General features: G+C 39.2%; 1 protein-coding gene across 2 annotated transcripts in view; it reads left to right on the forward strand.

Moving 5' to 3' along the window:
* Positions 1–25,031, forward strand: part of MARCHF10 (membrane associated ring-CH-type finger 10) — a 43,705-nt gene that overhangs the window by 4,821 nt on the left and 13,853 nt on the right. For both annotated transcript variants that reach the window (XM_089674607.1, XM_089674608.1), the window contains exons 3-9: positions 4,905–5,060; positions 10,893–11,049; positions 11,687–11,824; positions 13,626–14,664; positions 18,661–18,827; positions 21,269–21,378; positions 22,170–22,274. In XM_089674607.1, the coding sequence (XP_089530733.1) occupies positions 4,905–5,060; positions 10,893–11,049; positions 11,687–11,824; positions 13,626–14,664; positions 18,661–18,827; positions 21,269–21,378; positions 22,170–22,274 (1,872 nt within the window). The remainder of the gene's footprint in view (positions 1–4,904; positions 5,061–10,892; positions 11,050–11,686; positions 11,825–13,625; positions 14,665–18,660; positions 18,828–21,268; positions 21,379–22,169; positions 22,275–25,031) is intronic.

Raw genomic sequence — 25,031 nt, forward strand, 5'->3', positions numbered from 1 at the left:
AAATCTACTCACTGCTTCATTACTACTGAACCCTTTGAATTTGGCATATACAAATCCAACATCCAAATTCTCTATTTATTTATTTTATTTTCAGGGTATACATTTTATTTGAAATGCAACACCACTATTTTATTACTCCTGCTTCCTAAGGCCTCATGCACACTAGATGTTTTTAATCCTAGGAGCATCTAGCGGTTTTTTGTCTGCCTCTAAACTCCCCTGCATGTTAGCCTATGTGTCCATGCATACATAGGTGTTTAGAAACGTTTAGAGACAGGGGTGTTTGGAGGCAGGAAAAAACCCCACTGTCAGCACAGGAGCAGCGGCGTTTTGGCAGAAAAAACACTTGATGTACCTAAATGTGTCTATCACTAGGCACATTTTAGTCCAAGCGTTGATTCATTTCAATGGCCAGAACAAATTATTATTCTGGCCAATTAAATGAATTAATGCCCAAGTTTAATTGCCTAAATGCTGCTGCCAGAAGAAAAGATGTCTAGGAGAGTTGGCCAAACGTTCAGTGTGCATGAGGCCTACATTACTGAACCTCTATTGAACCTTTATGTTATTATTTTGCAATCTTTACATCTGCCTAAAAAAGGAGGATAAAACTTAATTTTACTTCTTGTGACAATAGTTTAAGGACTGGTTCACACCAGCAGCTGCATTGCAAAGCAGCAGCAATGCCGATGTGCTGTAAACAGTGTATGGCACTGTAACCTTTTTTTCTGTACTTTTTTTCTGTGATTCTAAAGGCTCATTTTTAAAAAAATAACAAACATTTTATACTTACAGCAGCGCAGTAGTCCTAACTTACTTTTCTTACCTTACAATTTACCATGTCTATGCATTTGGACTGTGCTGGGAAGGGCTGCCTAGCACAGCTTAATGCACCTGGTGTGAACTGGCCCTAACAGTACTGAAGCAACTTTGTAAATATATCAGGTGTGTGCTTAATAGATGTAATCATGTCTCATTTTTGTTTCATCACACGTGCATTTTAAAATGAATCTAATTTGTACAAAACATCTGTTTCCATTCTGTAACTCAGCGTTATTAACATTTTTATCACTGGGTGTAAGGCCAAACAACGTTCCAGGAAAAAAGAAGAACCCTATTGTTCCTTTTAGCTGTATAATCAGCTTCCCCAAATATATTGATATTACAAAAATGTAATTAGCTTGAAAATTAGCATTAAATCTGTTAAATGGATTCCACCCTTAGCAGTGCTTGGCAGAAAACGTTGCAAAAAATAATACTCCATTCTATAAAACCATATAGTATCAAAAGAGAAACAGACAAAAATGTTTGTGTCCTTAAACATTGTGATTTTGTTAGTAATACAGGATAATTTAATTGATATAGCTGCACAAGTGGCTCCAGAATGTAAGTGTTGCCCAGTAATATTAAAATCGGCTTGGATCACAATTAGATATATCCATACATTTATCCCTATGTGCTGGGGTAAATTAACTTCTCTGTACATTTGTGGGAGTTATACCATACCTGTCTGGCCAATCGAGATGACTGAAGCAACCCAGAAGCAGCCAGGGAGAATATGTTGACATGAAAACTTGCAGAGTACATTGCTGGAGGTGAGCATAGCTCCACTTTGACCACTTGTCGCCCAAGGACATCCCAGTACGTCCTCGAGTTACAGTGGTTATATTGGGGTGATCCCTGTAGCTACAGGCATCTTCTTTTTTTGGGGGGGGAGGGCGAAGATGCTGTTTTTCATCTTTTTAGTCACAGTGTATGACACCATAGGGCATAGTTGAACAATGTTTCAGGAACAAAACAGGAAAAGAAGATGTTCTGACAACATTCCTGTATATGTAAATCAAAAGTTGGGCTAGCATCAAATATTCAGATTTTTCATTTTAGATGTATGCTCAAGTATGGTACCATCAACAGATACACATAAAAGAACAGCTTTACAATTGATGGGGGTGCCAGCATGCCTGGCTGCAGTCTTTTAAAGTCTAGTTGAAGGAGACATCCATGTTTTTATGTCATAGACACAGTTGAATATGAGAGAAACATCCAAATTTGAATCCAGTGTATTATGGATGTATTACTGAGTATCATCAGCAAAGAGCTGATAACTGGGACCATGTGATCCTAATAGCTGACCAAGTGGAAACATGTAAATGCTAAAGAGTAAGGGACCCAAAATAGAGCCCTGAGAGACATCGGACTTACTGTAACTGGACCACTTTTAGACTGGAATACCACCAAGAGAGACAAAATAAAAACAGTAAATAGGACAGGACTTGAAGCAATACACAGCAATCTCTGAAACTCTGCATAATGGTTTCAAGGCAAAAGAATGATGTCATTTCCATTTTTTTTGGCAAGAGGGTGGTGGACTTGGGTGCCATTTTCCCCATTGAATGTGCCCATTTTTTCCTATATAAGGGAACAGCTGACAACAGTTAAGATTCAATAGCCTCTGATGCAGCCGGCTGGTGCTAGCAAAACCAGTCAAGCCATCTTCTATGTGGGCCAACTTTAGCCTCATGGACTGATAAGTATATAGTATATGTCTATATTTCCTGCATGTGCACTACATACTTTTTCTCTGCAATGGCTCACTAATTATCATTACAATTGGGCCTATCTATGCTCAGAGTGGAATGAGTGCTTTTCATCTCTATCATGACTACCTCTGTTTGGATTACCTGGTGCATACTGCTTTGAGTGGAGTTGTTAAATTTATGCATACAGCCTGAGTTGATTCAACCTGGAGTCTATCAGTCTTCTAAGCTGTGGAACATCACCTTTTGACCAGCTAACACTAAGGGTTGGAGTGTGTATGAACAACACATTCATCTATGATTTCACTCCACTATATATGGGATACCACACCTGTTTTTGGTGGAACTTTATCTCATTTGGTTCCTTGTGAATACACCTATGTTTATACTACAGCCCATCTCCTGGGATTATGTATTGGATGTATCTAGCCTTTTGGGATTCTGTGCACTGTGACAGGGCTTTGATGAGTTTATAGAATATTTCTCACACTTTACACTTGAATCTACATATGGATGCTAAATTGTTCAGCAGATCTGTTGATTAGCCTATCACATTATTTGATATTATAGATGAAGCATTGTGGCACCAGTCTCTTATTATTCCTTGGGCAAGGATTTTACTATGTGTTGTAGGTTTTAATTGTTTTTCAATAAAATATGTGATTTTAGGTTGCCTTATCTGACACGTCATGACCCTCTAGACCTTTAGTGGAGTAGTAGTCCTAGTTTCAGGGGGTTTTATTCAGTGGTTAATATTCTTATTAGTACATTTGATGACTTGAGTGTCATTCAAAGTATTTTGTTTGCTTTTAACATTTGATTCTGGAATTAATGTAATTTGCTGCACAAAAGCCACATTCACTATTAGGCTTGGTTCACACCTATGTTTTTTGCTTTTGATCCATTTTATGCTTTTTGCATTGTGCGTTTTTGTTGTTTTTTTTTTTTTACACGTGCATTTGTACCGCATTTTGCAGGATTTTTTTTTAGATTTTTTTTTTCTTTGGTAAAGTCGCAATTTATGGGTTGCAGGGCAGAAAAAAAATGCAAAATGCGGTAAAAAAAAAGCGGCAAAAATGCACTACATGCATTTCAGCAGCTTCTCCACTGAACTTTATTGTAACAAAAATGCTGCTTTTTGCATTTAAAAAAAATCCCTGACCCTTTCCAAAAATGCAGCAGCTCAAAATAGTATACATATGACCATGCCCCATTAAAAACCATGGTAAAAGGACTGTAGTGCAAAAAGCACTAAAAAATGCATTGGCATGAACCAGGCCTTAGAGAATCTGTTGGAGAATAATTGTCTATCCTGCGCCGTCAACATTTTCTTGTCAATGGGGTTGAAGACGAACGTTGATTTGACCCCACGAATGATTGCAAAGTCAAATGACTGTTCTTGAAACTAACATTTTTAAACAAAATTCTTCTAGTGTATGAAGAGAGATCATGGTCTACAGCGTCTACAGTATCAAAGTATCTAAGGGTCTAGAAGAACTAGAAGCTGTTAAAGGTCATTAATTACTTTAGCCAAGGCAGTGTCTGTGCTAGCAGTGGTTTTGGGCACAACACCAGAGCTCAAGTAATAATTTATTATATCGAGAGTAATAGTGTGGAAATAACTAAAGCAGGATTTAAATAAATAGGTGGGAACTGGATTAATTATGCTGGTGAAGATTTCAGTGTGTACCCAAAACTCCTAAAATGTAGCACTTAACTTTTGGCACCTAATGCTACCAGTTCCTCGCCAAACCCAAAAGCACAAAACACCTAGCACTGATGTTAAGGTAACCATAGCCATATGATGACTGTTTCCAAATCCAGATGATCACTATTTGCCTGAGAACAGTCAGAGATATTTGGTGCCAGCAGAAACTACCAGTTACCCTTATCTAAGCAATCAAAGCAGAATAGACTGTGGCTTTGTCATCCGGCATTATGTAAGCCATATAATTCATGTATGTGTTTGTGGTTGTTTTTTTCATTAACGATTACAAAGTGTTATGTATCACATTTTCTATCTCCAGCTCATTTATTGACTGTAGCGTTTGGTTTGCTTATTACAACAGATTGTGTATGATATAAAATGAGATTTATATTACACAGCCCCTGGGGTCTACCAATTAAATCAAGTGGCATGGGAAAAGAAGACATACAGCATATATAGAAAGAAATGTCAGGGAATTTGGCAGTGCAGACACTGCAAATGATATCTAGACAGATGTATAGATCTGAGGGAGAAACAGATGTCACTGTAAAGAACAGGCTGAGCTCCCGCTTGGGTTTTTTCTATATAGTCGTGAACTATTACTGCATCTGGTGATAACGATACAGTCATTGAGCTTAAGAATCACACCTGTTTTTCAGGCCTATTTACGTCACCAGGAGCAGGAGAGGGAGCAGAGTGAGCATGTAAGAGAGAGACAAGCTGCATTAAAACACAGCTCTCAACATGGCAGATCTATCTACACAACTCGAAGTTACAACAAGCCGTGGCAGACTGGGATGACCACAAAAGAGCAGGTAGGACTACAGCTGTTTGAGAGAACATTTGAATGGCACATGGGGCAGCATGTATTTCTCTTCATAATAAATTGAAAAAAAAAAACCCAGAAATGTAAGATTTAAGGACCTTTTCAAGAACCTCCTTAACTGTGAAAAAGCAGTACTAAGAGATTTTAGAACATTCCCTGACCCTGTGACTGCTGCCAGCATGAATCAAGACTGTGAGTTCTGGAGTGTTAAAGTCTGCAGGATGCCCGTGATAACCAAACAAAGCTCTGTGATCAGATTCAATTGTATGCATAGCCATTTGTTTTAGTTTTGGATAGAGTTGGAAAGGATTGAAACTACTGTTTTTGCTGTGTGTCTCACTGGGGAGAAATTTACATTCACTTCCTGTCCCAGAGAAGCAACAGGAAGAATGAAGAAATCTCTACAAAGTGAGAAGAATTATAGAAGTTTCCAGAACAGGTGTCCCATTGCAAGATTTACCCTAAACCCTGAATCTGCTGACTTACTGCCTTGTGAGCATGGTCACTAAGACAAACAGAGAGGAAAACAATTTAGTAGGCACCCAAATAGCAATAAAAAAATCAACAGGGGTCCTAATCCATCCAAAACTAAAAAATATTTAGTTTGGTTACACATACACCTATTGTGTTCTGTGAAGCCATAGACCATAGTCTGTAGGTGTGCTGTAAAAGAGATGCTGCAATGATTGATTTATGGGGAATTTGTGAGTCTGAGTCCCAACCATTTGTCACAAGCTGTGTAATGTTGCATTTCCTAGTTGTTAGGGAAAGAGATGGCATGATCCCATCTGTGTTACATGTGTTATCTGGATGATGGCCATAGTTCAAGCTCTGTCGCTAAGTGGATAAAACACTGTGAGCAAACAAGGGTTTGTCCTGTTGCCAGCTGGACAGCAGCAAATGGACCTGCAACTTCATCTCAGTTTTACACTGTGTCTGCTGAGTCCACTCAGGGCAAAAGAACAGGGTAAGTGAATAACAGGCACCCCCTATACTTTACCTCCACTTAACCATAAGTATCCAAGGCAACACTGTGAAAGAGTCACATGTTTCTACATACCCAAAGGTATCAGAGTTTTCTCAAGATGGGCAAGAGGAAGAAACGTTATTAACACTGGAGGGTACCTGCTGTCTAGCTAACTTGTTACTTGCCTTGAATGGGCAAAGTACAGGTTTGCTTCAGAAGAACTCTGCCTGATCTAACTGACAGTAACATCCAAGACATAAGTTGCTGCTTCATTTTGCTTTGAGGCAGCCTAAAGCATTATGAGCAGTACCATTAAATAAGCAAAACGACTCTGTACTTGGACCTCTTAAATTGTACGCTTTTGCACCTAAATAATTATTGTAATTTCACCTTGAGGTGAACCCTGCCCTTGCAGAGTGCAGCGTTGTAGATTTGTCATGGCGTAAAAGTGGTTATGAATGGCCTGACATTTTTACATTTCAAATGATTACCTGTACGTATGCAGGCTGGAAGTGTTTATTGCACATAGAGATTTTTAAAACCCTTTAGGAAAATCTCCGTTACTGATGGATGATTATTATCATCAATGCAGGTCTATATCTTAGCAGAGTTCTTAGAAGAGAACAAACAGCTCTTACCAAGCATTTTTCTCAGTGGGAGATCTAACGGTTCTCAAATAACATAATTATTTTATTCATTGATTATATTTATCTCTTGTACACAAATTAAGGGGATGGCAAATGCGCCCAATCTGAAATTTTTAAATCTGGAAAAACAATGGAAAAGAAAGTGTATACAAATGTTAAAAATGGCATGAATTTTCTGAATTAAGATCAATATGTCCTGTCCTCAGCTGATTGTATAATTTTCAGAATGTGCTTATTCTGCACAGCTGTACCTCAGCAAGTCTGGCCGCAGCAAATAATTTATAGTGTGTGACACATATTAACGTCTTCAATCTGCAAACAGAAAATATGCCATCCCCAGAGACCCTGTGACAATGCCATGAAACATAGCAATATATATACCACAGATAGAGATGAAAAGCACATAGTAAAATTGTACACAGTGATCAAAATTCAAATTTCCAGAAGGCCCAGGTCATCCAGGGTGAAGATGCCGAACTGTGACATGAGGCCCCCTTACCTTACCCTCACTCCCAAGGCATCCCCACCTCCCCATTCAGAGTTTGTTACACATGAGTCAGTGTCAAGACAAAAAAATATTTAAACATTTTAATATAAAATAGGTTTAATTATGTCAAAACATAATTCACTCACAGCTGCTCCTCCTGCCCACCCCCTTCCCCCCAGCCCTTAATGTATACATACAGTATATTGAGCAATGAGTGTATTGCACATGTAGCATGTCAAAGTGTGTACATGTTCATGAAAGCAGTTTATATGCTACATATGCAGTTTAACTTTACTAATGTGAACAAATTTAGGGGAGGTGTACTTGTGGGGCTAAAGAAAAAGAAAGGAAAAACAACAACAAAACAATGGTTGTAACGGTACATGAGTAAACACTGTTCCTATAGTTTTAAAAGAGAACTGTAGACATTAACATTAACAGAAAAGAAATGGTGGAAAGACCCCACATGCATAAAAATGAACCTGTTCTGTGCATGCATATAGTAAACCTGCTGTATTAGTGTTTGCTCAGGGCTAGTCAGTAGTAGTATTTATATGGCAGAAGGATCATCTAGAACAGCACCTACTCGCTTGTCCAGTCTTCCTCTCCAAACCTCAGTCACAGACAGTGCCATACTTTGCTATTACTGAGCACCTCTCATTTCTGGTCCCAGAGGTGGTTAAAATGGAGCTGTCCTAAGTGCTGGCTTCTGTATTGAGCAGTGATGTCAAGTTGCTTGACTACAGATGACAGGACTAGGTGTTAAGACAGGGACACTGCATCTGTCCCCACGGCCCAACAGAAGGGAGGCCAGCCTGCAACCCCTCTCACATGGAAACACTGCACATTGGGCAACTCTAAGGCAGCCCATACATTAGTCATTTTTTTTTTTTTCATTCAACCAGCGGGTTCAACAAAAACAAATGACCCGATTCCCCCCATTCACACATTCAAGGTGGATAGGGGAGTTACTCCCGCTAAGCTGTTCTACACTGACAGTGAGGAGACTTCCCCACCTTCAGAATACACTGATCAGTGCTGCTGGTTATAGCTGTCAGCGCTGATCATGCAGATTTTTTCTAACAGGCTGGTTGTACAGAAGTCCATCAGTAGAACGACTTCTGTGCAATCAGCTTGCCCATACAAAGATCAAAATTCAGTCCCTGCTGAACTGGACAAATTTTGATCCATGAATTGCTGTCTTTAAACTGGCCATACACATTTCAAATATCATCAGATTCCTCCATGGTTGGCTAAAATTTGGGCTCTGAGTAGCAATGTTAGCACCACCAGGCTTGACAATAGTCGAAAGAGCCAGCTGAAAAGTTGTCAGGCAAACAGTGACTACTTCCAATGAGAAGCAGACACTGTTTGGGTATTCAGCAGCCGCAAGTTCTGATGGTTGCTAAGTATGGTAGCCGGCAGGGAAGATTGCTTCATCCATGCTGTTTAGCATAAAGGGAGGAAATGATTGGATTTCTCTGGTTCAGCTAGCAAACAAACCACACAACACTGACGGGGTGCTTACAATAGTCAGCATATATTTATATGTTTTAATCCTATTCTTCAAAAAGCATTGCTGCTTTAGCTGCTTAAATGTTTATCTAGAGTTAACTTATTTGTAGTTACTTAAAGTCCAGGCAAAACTACATTTCAATATAAGACTACCCTGTCCACAGGATGACAATGCAGCTGCAGAGCAGAAGGAACAATATTATCAGACAGTTAAAGGAAATGAAAAATAAAAAGTAATAAAACTGTTACAGGATTCATAAAAATAAAAACTGCTGTGTTAATGCAAGCAGTAGTCTGCATCATATTTGTGATTTAGGATTTTGCCCATAGCTTTTCTTTCATTTGGGGAGTACTGTGGGATACAACGATCAAAATATATAGATGGCTTTGTACCTCAGTATACAGCTTATATGAAAAGACTAACGTACATGTTTTTCCTTTTCATAGACAAACTGATTTGCATAACTGAAATTAAGATCTGCATGACATTTTTATGGAAAATGTATCTCTTGTTTTTTTTAGTTATACCAGCAAACAACTCAGACACCTACACAAAATAAGAAAAAAAAAACAGCAAACACAAAAGGAATCTGTTAATTTAATACATTGTGAACACATTTAAGTGCTAATCACTGCACTAGACTAAAATAGAGAGTGAGATTATTAAATGTGAAGCCAGTGATGTTGTGGGTGATTAATTGTAGCACATGATTCAAGGTTGTAATCTCATTTTCATGTGTGTGGAGATAAATTTGCTGTGGGCTCATATAGAAGGTAATGCCTAAACCACAGAACACACTGGTCTGCCTTTTAACATGCCAAGATTCAAGACTATCCAGAAGTGAATGGCAACTACAGAGAAGTAGCCAGCAAGGCAGATGGCTGCAGAATGAGAATTAGCCACAGAGAAACTGAAGCATCTTCAAAATCAAAAATAAAATTTAGTATTTTTCCAGTAACCTATTATTGCAATGTTTTACTGTAGTTTAATATTCTTTTTTTTCCTAAACACTGTGTAAGATGGTGTAGGTTTTGTCGGATGCTTTTCCACTTTCCACATAGCAATGATGTGGTAATTGGTGGAGGGAACAACAGCTCCCAGCACGGGACATGCCATCCGACAATATACAGGTGAAACTCGAAAAATTAGAATATCGTGCAAAAGTTCATTTATTTCAGTAATGCAACTTAAAAGGTGAAACTAATATATGAGACTCATTACATGCAAAGCAAGATAGTTCAAGCCGTGATTTGTCATAATTGTGATGATTATGGCTTACAGCTCATGAAAACCCCAAATCCACAATCTCAGAAAATGAGAATATTACATGCAATCAATAAAACAAGGATTGTACATAGAACAATATCGGACCTCTGAAAAGTATATGCATGCATATGTACTCAGTACTCGGTTTGGGCCCCTTTTGCAGCAATTACTGCCTCAATGCAGCGTGGCATGGAAGCTATCAGCCTGTGGCACGGCTGAGGTGTTATGGAAGCCCAGGATGCTTCAATAGCGGCCTTCAGCTCTTCTGCATTGTTCGGTCTCATGTCTCTCATCTTTCTCTTGGCAATGCCCCATAATTCTCTATGGGGTTCAGGTCAGGTGAGTTTGCTGGCCAATCAAGCACAGTAATCCCACGGTCATTGAACCAGGTTTTGGTGCTTTTGGCAGTGTGGGCGGTGCCAAGTCCTGCTGGAAAATGAAGTCAGTATCTCCATAAAGCTGGTCTGTGGAAGGAAGCATGAAGTGCTCCAAAATCTCCTGGTAGACGGCTGCGTTGACCCTGGACTTAATGAAGCACAGTGGACCAACACCAGCAGATGACATGGCTCCCCAATTAGCTGAGTAGAGTGGGACACTTTGAGCCTAGAATATTGCACCTTTTCACAATATTCTGATTTTCTGAGATTGTGGATTTGGGTTTTGCATGAGCTGTAGGCCATAATCATCACAATTATGACAAATCACGGCTTGAACTATCTTGCTGTGCATGTAGTGAGTCTATCTCATATATTAGTTTCACCTTTTAAGTTGCATTACTGAAATAAATGAACTTTTGCACGATATTCAAATTTTTTTGAGTTTCACCTGTAGTCTATGTAAAAAATAACTGAAAAAACTTCACCCACCCTTTAACTGCAACAATTTTTTTCCTGGAACGTAATTCATTATTATTTTATTAATTGTCTTCTGCCATACAGATTTCTGGGAGGCTAGAAGAAAAGAATTGCCACATAGAACATCAGTACACCAGCACTGTGTCCAAACTACCCTCTATAAAAAAAGACAAGGAACCTATAAAAAAGAAAGCAGTATTACATTCTAGTACAGTAAACAAAACACAGAAATCATATACAGGTAAGATGAGTATTGCACCACTGCCATGTTAGAATAAATTTCTAATGTACACAATAAAATATTGTGCTTCAAAACATGCTGAAGAATTTTTGTGTCTCTGGTGTTAGTGTTAGGACTTCATATATATATATGACATGCTAACAGGTCGCTGGGGTCTCAAAGGTGGAACGGGATAGCCCAAGAGAGCTGTGGAAGGTGGCTCCTCCTGCTGCTTGTAAAAGCTATTGAGCGACTAGCTAGACGCTCTGATTGCTTTTACAAGAGAGCTGACCGCCGGCTCAAAAAGAAGGCAGCTGCAGGCATCACCCCGGTATAACTGCTTGAAGTCCAGTAATGTACGGGTTTGTCGCTGGTTTGCAAGTAAGGAATGTAATCTAGTGCCAATTTTTTCTTCTGCCTGATAATTTTTGTAACCTTCTTTTTCTGCAATACTATACAATTCCATATGACAGGGGGACAGCAGCTCCCATAAGTGAAATGTCAAATGGCAAACTGGTGTTACAAATCTAAGCATGCACATAAAAAATCTTTGATGTGAGAGGTGTCAAGGAGCATGCAGCCTCAGGGATCCAGCAAGACAGTGACATATGAAAAGCATTTTCAATTAATTTTTATTTCATTTTTTTCATGCTGCTAGTTTCTCAACCACGTATTACAGTGGAAAAGAAAAGAGTACATGCAAGACAGCTTTCCGCGGAGTCCAATATCACACATTTTAGTAATGCCACAAGGCGGAGAGAGTGGCAAAAAAACCCTAAAGAACCAAGGAAGCAAGGTGAGTCTCAGCTTTACTTGTGTCAGCCAGGTTTGTCATCTCATATTAATGTGCTGCTTCTAATGTTACACGTTCTATTGTTACACCTTCTTGGAAGTCCAGTGTCACACACTATGGAAATGCCACAAGAAGTAAAACGCAGAGTTACAGTGGCACCAAATTGCAAGGAACCAAGGGAACCAGTTTTGCCATCTCATGTTACTGTCCTGCTCCTATCAGTATTATCACACTTGTGACACAATGGGGAGATTTACCAAAACTGGAACACTCAGAATCTGGTGCAGCTATACATGGTAGTCAAAAAAAAAACCTGGAAGCTGATTGGTTTCTATGCAGAGCGACATCAGATTTGCACTCTCCGGTTTTAGTAAATAACCCCCAGCATTAACCGGCAAACCAAGAAGTGTAATTTCTTGGTTTCTAAGCATTGTTTACTGCCCATTACCTTGTGTATATAATTGGATATTAGGATTCCCATTGACATACGATAACTTTTACGAGAAACATGCGATCTTGAGGTGAATGTTAACCTAACAAATACAAATGGTACAAAAGTTCTTAGGTATATGAGTGTCATCAGAAAAAAATAAACTGTTTAACTGACCCCCCCCCCCCCCTCAGTTCTGTCAGAGTAACAATCTCCTCGCATTTCTGCTTTTCCATTTTAGGTTAACTAAGAGATTACATGAACATGCACATGCATTATTTGCACATTGAGTATGTAGTTGATATTATCTGGCATTGTCACAGCATACCTGCACATTGTGGCAGGCTTACTTTTCAGTGAGCCCTTTTTTCCAGCAATACAACATTCACAGTTCCCCACAGCTATCTTCTCCCGCTCTTCTTCTGAGCCAGGAGTCCTCTCCCTTCTCTAATGGCCAGCCATGGATGACATAAGCCTTATGCATGCCCACTACTTCATCCTCCCAACCAACTCTTCCTCTGGGTATCTTTACATATGCAATCCAAGCAATCAATGTAAAAATAGAAAGAACATTGTTAGCAGGTAGGGAAAGGGGATTTTGGCAGAACAGACATACAGGGGTTTATTTACTAAAGCTGGAGAGTGCAAAATCAGGCTCACTTCTGCATAGAACCCAATCAGCTTCCAGGTTTTATTGCCAAAGTTTAATTGAACAAGCTGAGGGTAGAAGCTGATTGGTTTCTATGCAGAAGTGAGCCTGATTTTGCACCCGCCAGCTTTAGTAAATACAACAGAGTCTCTTTTGCCATAAAATCTACTTGTAGATCAGTGGTTAAAGAGCCTGTAGCTTTTGAAGTAGTAATAGGTTCATTTTAAAGAGAATCTGTTACTTTTAAAAGTTAATATTTTTCATTCAGAAGACTGATTGATATGGAACCAAGGTAGGTAGGAAGAAAGTGCTAAAATGAACACTGCAGGTGCGACTCAAGGTCTAACATCAGGCCCTAGGTTTTTGTGGAAAGGAGCAAAGCGTAAAACATCCATTCATTTGATATTGGACATAGATTATTTATTTACATTGGCTTTAGACAAGGTCTGAGACTTGATTTACTAAATTTTATTTATATATATATATATATATATATATATATATATATATATATACTGTATATATCGATACACCAATAACTCACATTTATTCTGCCCCTCCTCCCCCTCAAAGGAAAAAAACAACTGTAGGAATCGAGGCAACCTACCACCAACAGTTTTTTATTCTAAATCAAAATTGGGTGAAAATTGTTGTATGTATGACTAGCGTAAGTGTTTTGAAGAAAAAACTATAGATTTTTCCAATAACAATATTCTTCTGTCTAGTTGAGAATAAAACACACAGGTTTACAGAACAAGAGAAAGCAAGCACAACTGAAAACCAACCCCCTTGTTTGGAGCAGAACATGAGAAGACACAGCAGTCAGCATGATCAAGTCATGGCCACAACCTCTACACCAATACTTGAACAAAGTGAAGATCTTCAATCAATCCCAGAACCAATGAATTTCAGGCTGTCTCCAATCTATGCAAGTGATGACAACTTTAGTACAATTCCAGGAATAAACACTGAAGATGATGTAGAAAACAGAGAGTCAAGTATTGATGAACATAATGAAAATGTGTCTCTTTCTGATAGTAGAAGTAGTGTGCCTTTGCCACTGGGACCCCAATCTTATAGTACACCACTCAGTGAACACAGTATTTGGAGACACAACATTTTAGAGTTAGATGAGGAAGCCCGCAGTGACAGAGAAACTGAGGAGCATCCAGTCATGCAGAGACTAAACCATGCCTTCAATGCAGAGACTACCAGTACAAGTCCTGTAAGAAATCCCAATAATCTGCCACCCTTAACATCACCTAGAAGTTTGGGATTAAGGGCAACACTTACACAAGTTGCTGACAGTTCACAAAATAATGCTCCAGTTTCTTTTCTTAATTTGAGGGATATGATTGAGCTTCGAAGGATAGGTGGTGCAATAGCACCCCCAACTCAAGAACATAACAGACTATCTCATGTGGCAGAGACCACACTACCCCAGCTCCATGATAATAATTCAAATACCAGGAATGTGCAGAACCATGAGTACCATTCTCTTCCCCAAACAACTTTTAGAACAGAAGAAAGCAGAACCAGGGCTACACCTAACAGTGAAGCATCTTCCGGCTCGCATGTTGCTATTTTAAGACCCAGTCTGTCTTCCACAGAATCCACCATTACACTTTTACATGAGAACCTTGATTTGATTGCCCATACAATCTCCATGCAGAGACAGTCTGAAAGGATTATCAACACGACACCAGAAAAAGAGAATGTGAAGCCCAAACCGGACCCTGAGAAGCTTAAAAAAATTCAGGAAAGGTGAGCATTCTTGACATATCAGTGTAATTTGTAGAAGGATCCGTTGTGAAACTGAATTTAGGTACAGTGGGGCAAAAACGTATTTAGTCAGCCACCAATTGTGCAAGTTCTTCCACTTAAAAAGATGAGAGAGGCCTGTAATTGGCATCATAGGTAGACCTCAACTATGAGAGACAAAATGAGAAAAAAAATCCAGACAATCACATTGGCTGATTTAGAAAGAATTATTTGCAAATTATGGTTGAAAATAAGTATTTGGTCAATATCAAAAGTTCATCTCAATACTTTGTTATATATCCTTTGTTGGCAATGACAGAGGTCAAACGTTTCCTGTAAGTGTTCACAAGGTTGGCACACACTGTTGCTGGTATGTTGGCCCATTCCTCCATGCAGATCTCCTCTAGAGCAGTGATGTTTTGGGGCTGTCGCTGGGCAACACGGACTTTCAACTCCCTCCAAAGGTTTTCTATGGGGTTGAGATCTAGAGACTGGCTAGGCCACTGCAAGACCTTGAAATGCTTCTTACGAAGCCACTCCTTCGTTGCCCGGGCAGTATGTTTGGGATCATTGTCATGTTGGAAGACCCAGCCATGTTTCATCTTCAATGCCCTTGTTGATGGAAGGAGGTTTGCACTCAAAATCTGACGATACATGGCCCCATTCATTCTGTCCTGTACATGGATCAGTCGTCCTGGTCCCTTTGCGGAAAAACAGCCCTAAAGCATGATGTTGCCACCCCCACGCTTCACAGTAGGTATGGTGTTCTTTGGATGCAACTCAGCATTCTCTCTCCTCCAAACACTACAAGTTGTGTTTCTATCAAACAGTTCTATTTTGGTTTCATCTGACCATATGACATTCTCCCAATCCTCTTCTGGATCATCCAAATGCTCTCTAGCAAACTTCAGACGGGCCCGGACATGTACTGGCTTAGGCAGGGGGACACGTCTGGCACTGCAGGATCTGAGTCCCTGTAGTGCGTAGTGTGTTACTGATGGTAGCCTTTGTTATGTTGGTCCCAGCTCTCTGCAGGTCATTCACTAGGTCCCCCCTTGTGGTCCTGGGGTTTTTGTTCACCGTTCTTGTGATCATTTTGACCCCACGGGGTGAGATCTTGCGTGGAGCTCCAGATCGAGGGAGATTATCAGTGGTCTTGTATGTCTTCCATTTTCTAAATATTGCTCCCACAGTTGATTTGTTCACACCAAGCTGCTTGCCTATTGGAGATTCAGTCTTTCCTGCCTGGTGCAGGTCTACAATTTTGTTTCTGGTGTCCTTCGACAGCTCTTTGATCTTCACCATAGTGGAGTTTGGAGTGTGACTGTTTGAGGTTGTGGATAGGTGTCTTTTATACTGATAACAAGTTCAAACAGGTGCCATTGATACAGGTAATGAGTGCAGGACAGAGGAGCCTCTTAAAGAAGAAGGTAAAGGTCTGTGAGAGCCAGAAATTTTGCTTGTTTGTAGGTGACCAAATACCTATTTTCCACCATATTTTGCAAATAAATTCTTTCCAAATCAGCCAATGTGATTGTCTGGATTTTTTTTTTCTCATTTTGTCTCTCGTAGTTGAGGTCTACCTATGATGCCAAGTACAGGCCTCTCATCTTTTTAAGTGGGAGAACTTGCACAGTTGGTGGCTGACTAAATACTTTTTTGCCCCACTGTATATAAATTGCATTTCACTACAAACAGGAGATCCAATTTCAAATTTCTATTATTATAGAACATGTTGGTGAAACTTAGAGTAAATGGGATCCATTGAGATAATCAATGGCCACATGTTACTATTAGGGTCCATATACATTCGTGGCCTACCATGAACTAAATTTGCGACCAGATTCCTGTTCTTGGTCGCCAGTTCACCTAACTCTCCTCATGGGGCTGGACTAAGACGTATCACCATGTGACTGAGATGAAGGAAGTAGAGGGTATTCTCAGGCATTCCTGTTCAGATCACATGTGATTCTTTACAGTGCGAATTCATTTTGTATGGGCTCAAATCGCACCACATAAGTATCGGTTTTAGGTATCAGAGCATTTGCACAAGTACAAGTACTCGTACAAATGCTTAGTTTCGTCACCGTTATCGGTTTTGGGGCAACCCTATTTTGTATGTATTGTATACCAACAATTATGTTGCTATATTGTATTGCTATCTTACACTTTGGGTAAATGCAGCGGCGGACTGACAACTCATTGGGCCCCTGAGCAATAGGGGATCATGGGGCCCCTGTGTCCTTGCCCAAACTCAAAAAAGCCTATGAAAAAGGTACCAGGGGCATCTCATGGGGCCCCCTACTGACCCTGGGCCCTCAGGCAGTGCCCGAGTTTCCAAATGGTCAGTCCGCCCCTGGGTAAATGTATGTATGTTAGTTCTGTAATGACTAAGGGGACAGGTCAGATATATCAAGATTGGTCTGACACACTGTTATTGTCATGTTATAGTTATGTTTACTGGAAAATGTTTTACAACCCCAATTCCCAAAAAATTGAGACGCTGTGTAAAATGTACATAAAAACAGAATGCAATGATTTGCAAATCTCAAAAACCCATATTTTAGTCACAATACAAAATAGAAATCATATCAAATGTACCATTTTAGCCACCTGCCCTTTGCGATACGGCACTGCATTATTTTAACTGACAATTGCGCGGTCATGCAATGCTATACATAAATTAAATTTAAGTAATTTTTCCCCACAAATAGAACTTTCTTTTGGTGGTATTTGATCACCTGTTTTTTATTTTTATTTTTTGCACTATAAACAAAAAAAGACTGACAATTTTGAAAAAAAAAAGAATATTTTTGACTTTTTGCTATAAAACATATTCAGTAAAAAAATTTAACAACTAAAATTTCTTCATAAATTTAGGACAAAATGTATTCTGCTACATGACTTTGCTAAAAAAAAAAAAAAAATCCCAATACGTGTAAAGTAAGTTGGTTTACATGAAAATTATAGCGTCTACAAATGGCGGTATATGTACTGGAATATTTATTTATTTATTACTAGGAGGCGATTGGCGACTTTTTGCGGGACTGCGGCGGGCATTCTGACACTGGGTGGGGACTGACTAACTGCCACTGACATCCCCAGTGACATAAATACAGTCATCAGTGCTAATAAAAAGCACTGTCACTGTACTAATGACACTGGGCAGGAAGAGGTTAACATCTGGGGCGATCAAAAGGTTAACAGTGTGCTGTGTGTTTTACTATCTAAACATGCTGTTTTGTATTTACAAAGCAGTATGTTCGTGCTGACGGGAGAGAACTGTGTTGTTTACACACAGAATTCTCCCGTCAGCTCCGCCGACAATCACCGAGTCCCGACTGAGAATCGACGGCAGGGACCCAGTGATTGAAATGCCGAGGAGCCAATAGCGGCGCAGGTAGGGAGCGCGTACGCCCCCTACGCGGAAATGAAAATCACGTATGTATATGTATATTTTTGCAATCTGTGACTTATGGTGAGCTTTCTCTTCTTTCTATCCCGTAACCAAAACAAGAGGTGAGGGGAAAGATCTACAAAGTGAGGGAATTCCTGGTTGTCAGCAGTGTTGCCATAACTAGTGTCCCCATTCGAAGGTTTAATCTCTATTGCTCTTCAGATGACAACCCAAATTTGGAATTTTCTTTTATTGTCGTTTGTAATGATAACAGAAAACAGGACAAATATTGATGGTGATCTCCCAGACAGGGGCACAGGCAGCAATAAAAGCCTGACAGGTATTCTAATCCCTCTTCACTCTGTCCAAATATATATAAAAAAAATGTTTTTTTCTTTAGGTATACTTTAAGTCTTAAAGCTGGAATCTAGTAATTTGTGAGACTCATACTGAACTTGCAACAATATTTTTCAACTACAAAAAGATAATGTAAAAAGCATGATCAGGGTTGGTTGTTACTTGTTCATTGCAAAGTGTTGAAAGTTTGCTTTATGTACACAGAAAAGTCTTCAGAGTTCATTTATATTTCTATCCACGTCCAGTTTATTAGAAGAAGACTCAGAAGATGAAGGGGATCTGTGCAGGATTTGTCTTACAGGAGATGAAACCTCAGAAAACCAACTTTTAGCACCTTGCAGATGCAAAGGGAGCTTGAAGTATGTGCATAAAGAATGTATGAAGAAATGGCTGCTCAGTAAAATTAAATCAGGTGAGGACAGAATGAGCAGTAAAAAAAAAACAAACAAATGTTACAACACTGGTTGTCTAAAACGAGTATGTAAATATCCATTCAGTCATATGTTTGAAATGCTTGAAAACCTTTTCTTCATAGAATTTTTTGGCAATTTTCCTTATACAAGTCTTTCCAATTTCTCAGTTTTGGGCTGGCATACAGAATGTGATAAGAAATTCATAGCCAATTTTTACACACACAATTAGAGGTCAGTTTAGACAGGATCCAATTAACTGACCAGCCTGATCATCACAAAAAATGATATGGGTACTGGGTGAAATCTGAATTTCCCTCTTGGTTTTTTTGTTATTACTTGAGGACTCCACTGGCTAGGCCACTAATATCTCTGTTCCTTGGTCTCAGTCCTAACACCATACATCCCACAGAGGCTCCATATCCTCTTAAAGTGGTATTAAACCCAAAAGCAAACATTTATTATATTGCAGCTTACCAATACTTAGATGTGATGGCTGCATTTGTTTTATTTCCTTTTTTTAAGGCTTTCGTCTTTTATTTTTACCTGGTGATCCTGCCAGTAAGCATGTTGTTTTTCAACAGAACAAGCTGTCCTGAAGATGTAGCAGTTAGAGGGATGAGGCAAACCATTTATCACTGACAGGGGTGCTTACACTGATTGGCTTTTATTTATTGATGTAAGACATTTATTCCAAAAGGAACAAAACTGTTGCTGTAACTGCTTAAAAAGTGTTAACTGGAGCTTGGCTTCAATTTGTTTAATGTATCTTAATCTGCTATTACATCTTACACTCCCCTCTCCCCATACTGTTGCTGTCCAAAGGTGTATCTGTTGCTTCTTCATCCAGAATGTAGTCACAGATCACCAGGTGAAAACAGAGGGGAAAAAGCCTATAAAACTAATGCAGCCATCACATATAATGATTGGTAAGCTGCAATATATTACATTTTTGGTTTTGGATTTAATACTGCTTTAAGGACCGGTATAGAAGGGGTTTCAGTAGTAAATGCAGCATATTTTGATAGGATGCTTCTAAAATTAATCAGAATTCACTGAAGGTGTGTATGACCAGCAATTGACCTCCTTCTTAAATTGCTTTTGCACTCCTATAGGCTTACATTGGGAGAAAAGCAGTGCTAGGCAGACCTGAGACTCCAGAAGCAGATATCTCAGTGCTGCAGAATATCAGGAAAAAAAAAACTGGTAGACAAGCCAAAGCAAGCTCAGTGCCAGATTTAGAGATTAAATACTGAAATCACAATCCACTTTCTTATTTCAATCAGGTAAAACTGCTGAAATCTCTGAGATTGAAGCTCTGCACTCCTGCCAAAGTGACTAGGAGATGGTCCTTCTTTCTTGTGTTTACATTGCATTTATTTCACAGAAAAAGTAATGCATTAGAAAGTGGTCTTCTAGGGCCCTTTCACACAGGCAGACTGAGCCTGTCCATTTTCAGGCATATCCGATCGGACCACCCGTTCTTCTCTACGGGGAGGCGGATGGAAACGGACATGTGTCTATCTACACTCGCCTGCATCTGATCTGATCTGCTAAATGGCGGATGGGGCGTCTAGCGGTTCGGATAACAGTCGGATGTAAACGGAAAAGTAGACTGTTTATATCTGACTGCCCCATAGAGAACAGCAGGCTGTGTCAGGTCCGTGTCCGCTCTGCTTATGCAGATTGGACACAGTCATCTGCCTGCTCAGCAGGGATCAGAGTACAGATCCCCACTGAGCTGGCGGATCCACTTGGTGGAGTCCACCCAGGTGAAAGGGCCCTTATAGACTATGCCTTTGATTTATTCTTCAGAATTGTGTGCTTACTACTACTATTTACTGTTTTAATTTACTCTGAACAGTTTAGCCGTGGTTCACACCAGCGTGGCTTTGAAGTCAAACTACTTCAGCGTGATTTAAAAGCTGATGATCAGCACGATTTTTTTGTGCAATTTCATTACAGCTTGCAACTTTATTAAACAGATGTTATAGCAAGTCACAATGAAACTGCACAAAAATAGTGTAGGAATTTTTTCAGTCTTTTCCAAAGTTTCAAACAATTTGAATGGTTGCATTGCCACAAGTGGGGTGCAACTTGTTATGCGAACTTTCAAATTGAATGACAAATCGCACAGGTGTGAACCATGGCTTATAGAGCACACAGAACTAATAAAGTCAATCATTGCCTCTGTGAAAACCTACAAAGTAATGTCCCCACCACAGACATGTGGATACACACGCAAACACATACTAGGTCTATGACCTCATTCCTTATGGCCCCATTCTGCTGCAAGTTAACAGAAATCTTTGGAGACTTTTACCACCTTCTACTGTCTCCTGCAGTTTCACTTGAACTTCAACAAGCTAGAGATATGTTTCCTGCTAAATAAGCTGTCAGCCTTAGGAAATGTCTCTCAATCCATAATTCCTTCATACTTTAGGAGCTGAGCTGAGTGCTATAAAAACCTGTGAGATGTGCAAACAAAACATGGAGTGCAACTTTGAAGAATTCGATGTAGATGAACACTACAGAAGACATCAGGAAACTCAGGTAATTCAGCATGATGTAAGCACCACTGTTCTCTCTAAGAACAGTTTAGGCCCCAAGAAAAATAAGAATGTTTATGGGATCTTGAAACTTTAATGCTTGAATCAGCACAAGAAAACATAAAGTGAACCTGAGCACCTAGGTCTTGAGTGCATGTTCTACACAGGCCTCAACTTCTTATGCAATTCTAAGTGCAATGCTAAGAGACTGTAGAAGCTAAAGAGGCCCTTGAAATGAGCTAGCTAATGCTAGATGCAGGGCTTAGCTCAGAGTCAAAAGGCCCCTTGGGCACACAGAACACTGATTCTGAAGTTTAACAAGGTTTGGTTTCTGTTAGTTTGGAAACCTGACAGGTTCCCTTTTAGTTTCCTCCAAGCTATAAGTGGACACCAAATGCTTTCAATCTCTTCCATTGTTATGAACAAGATCATGAGCACATTGTCTTCCAATAAATAGCTTCAGCATCTGACTAGACTCTTACAAATTTTAACATAAATACAGTAACTGTTGCAAATATGTCATTGGCATGATAATGAAGCCAAATCAATTTACCCATCAACAGTATAAAACTAATGATTAAATATAGCTGAATATATTTGCTCTTACAACAGATTGCATATTGTCTCATTGAGGTAACACACAGATTATCCACAACTTACCCTTTTTTAAAAGTGAATTAATTATCCAGTAGGCTAGTGCAATAGACAAAAAAAATATCGAAGCTTTAAATAAATGTGTTTTCCATATAAATGTTTATACAAGCATACAGTGACATGCTTTCTCCACACATATAGGCTACTCTAAACCCAAGCCTCTACCTTGTGTTACTGCTTCATTTGTATCAGCAGCGGTATGAAGAACTGCTAACATTATCAAACACTCGAGACCGGGTCAGTGAGGTAAGTAAAAAACAAATCTTTATCAATGTGAGAAATACTAACTCTGTACAAAATGAAAGGGTTTATTCATTCCCATGCATTGTCTTTCTACTACGCCTCCTACACGATTGGAATTGTTGAAGGTTATAGCAGAGATTAGAAGAATGCAGTACCTCACTGCTTTGCCTCAAAAATGGGGACAGAGTTAGCATGCAATTTGGGAACCGTGGGATCTTTCCATTTCAGATTTGCCTGCTCAGTTGTCTGAAAACGATGGCTAATTCACTGTTATGTATTGGCATTGTATGTACCTGTATGCCTTTCATCAATGAGCATGTTTTTTTTATTTTTTTTTTTATGATTTTTATTATTCTATGCAATTCTGTTTGCTGTAAACATTTTTAAAATCAATAAAAAGTAAATTATAAAAAAAAAATCAAATCAAAACAGCTATATAACTCCTAGCAATGCATCAAACAAAAATAGACTTAAAGGTTTTCTGTTTGTCTATAAGCCTGCTCTATTTTAGGCCCATTCATAAGTATCCTGCCACTGGAAAATTATAAATGCTTCCACTGCTGTCCCATTAAAAATTCCTGGTTATGCTGCTAATCTTCTGCCTTCAATAATTTTTTGCCACCAAAGCTGTTGGAATGGAAATAATAAAATTATACAGCCATAACCATAGCAGAATGTCCCTTTTAAGGACAATCAATTAAAATAGAAAAAGACAACTTTTCTAAATAGAAAATCCAAAATAAAGTGTCAAAACCCTTAATTAAAATGGTTACAGGACACCTATTAAGAAACCTATAAATGAACATCTAAACTAAATCATACTTGTCATTTGAGAATACGTTTTGCAATATACGAGGGGTCTTCACAAACTTCAAAAAGTTTCTGCACTTTTATAGATGCAATAGAGTTAAAAAAAAAATTCAGAAACTTTTTGAAGAACCCTCGTATGAGGGATATGCCAGTATAAGCCATGCATGTGGTAGTAATCAATCTTTGACTGCCATGCTGAATAAATACATTTTTAGCAGTTGCAGTCGAATTATTTCTGTTTTTCATTAAAAGAACTGGGCTTTTCACCTAGCTGTTATATACATTTTAGCTGCCATAGCTACAGGTATAAATAGCATTCATTTAAAGCATAGATTTTTATGTTCTTGGATATTTGCTCCGTAGAAAGGCAGAAGGGAGCTAATGAAATCTTTTGTGGCTAATGTTCTGTCCAGTTTTATTTTTAACATCTATGGAAGGTGGCCCGAATTCAACAAAGTTTGCTTCTGTTTTGTGCATTAAGAGTGCAGGAAGATAAATCTCAGAATCCTGGATGTAGCTGGTGGGGACTACTAGTTTGCAGCTGTGAGATGGAAAACTTTGTTCCACGTTGTTTTGAAATTCAGATCTTTCTTTTTATCTTAGACACAAATGAATAAACAGCCGTTTTGTAAATGGCTTATTGGTGAAACAGATCCCATTGGTGTTTTATTCATCAGATAAATCTGTGGTAAAACATTTTTGGTTATTGGCATCATGATTAGCTAGTAATGATAGAGATGCCATCTTTAGGAAGCTACAGATTGCATGACAATGGGTCAGTAACACTATAATGATAAATCTGCTTCCAAACTGTAATATCCGGTATGGTGCATAGTTTAAAGCAGGGGCGGACTGACTATTTGGAAACTCAGGCACTGCCCGAGGGCCCGGGGTCAGTAAGGGGCCCCATGAGATGCCCCTGGTACCTTTTTTCATAGGCTTTTTTGAGTTTGCGCAAGGACACAGGGGCCCCATGATCCCATATTGCCCAGGGGCCCCATGAGTTGTCAGTCCACTATAGATATAGATGGAAGGTAAAAGATCACCCCACCGGCAAGTAAGAGAAGGGGAGCATGAGTCCGAGAGATTTAAGTGTCAGTCAATACAAGTGAAGGGATGGATGCAGCTGAGCATTGTCCATCCCTTCACTTGTAATGATGCATAGTTGGCTATATATACTAGAACTAAGTACAAGAAAGCTTTGGACCAAACTGGGGTGACGGGTCACAGTCTTTGCCAAGTCTGTGGCATGCTTCCTCCAGGTTCCTAATTATGTAGGAAGCATATGCTCTGGTGAATTAACAGGTTAAAAAGGGCAATCTTGTCTACAGTGCTCAGCATAAATGAGTACACCCCTTTTGAATAATAAGATTTTATTAATATCTCAATGAACACAAGAACAATTTCCAAAATGTTAACAAAACTGAGTTTTATAGAACATTTGTTTAGCTCATTACATGAAAGTAAGGTCAATCCTACAACATAGATTACAAATTCTTCAGTTTTACTCAAATTAGTTGTTGAAAAAAATTAATACACTCCATAACAAAAACTACTACATCTAGTATTTTTTATGACCTCCATGATTTGTAAGGACAGTACCAAGTCTTCTAGGCATGCATTGAACAAGTTGGCGACATCTATCTTTTTCCATTCTTCAAGAACAACCTCTTTTAGAACCTGGATGCTGGATGGAGAGTGATGCTCAACTTGTCTCTTCAGAATTCCCCATAGGTGTTCCATTGGGTTCAGATCAGGAGACATACTAAGCCACTGAATCACTTTCATCCTGTTCTTCAGACATGCAACAGTGGCCTTAGATGTGTGTTTTGGATCATTGTCATGTTGGAAAAGTGCACAACGACCAAGGGGATGGAGTGATGGTAGCATCTTCTTTCAATACAGAGCAGTACATCTGAGAATTCATGATACGATCAATAAAATGCAGCT

The sequence above is a fragment of the Staurois parvus genome, unplaced genomic scaffold (genome assembly GCF_062004578.1).
Source record: "Staurois parvus isolate SC_StPar_1 unplaced genomic scaffold, SC_StPar_1.0 ptg000151l, whole genome shotgun sequence".
NCBI classification, from domain to species: Eukaryota; Metazoa; Chordata; class Amphibia; order Anura; family Ranidae; genus Staurois; species Staurois parvus.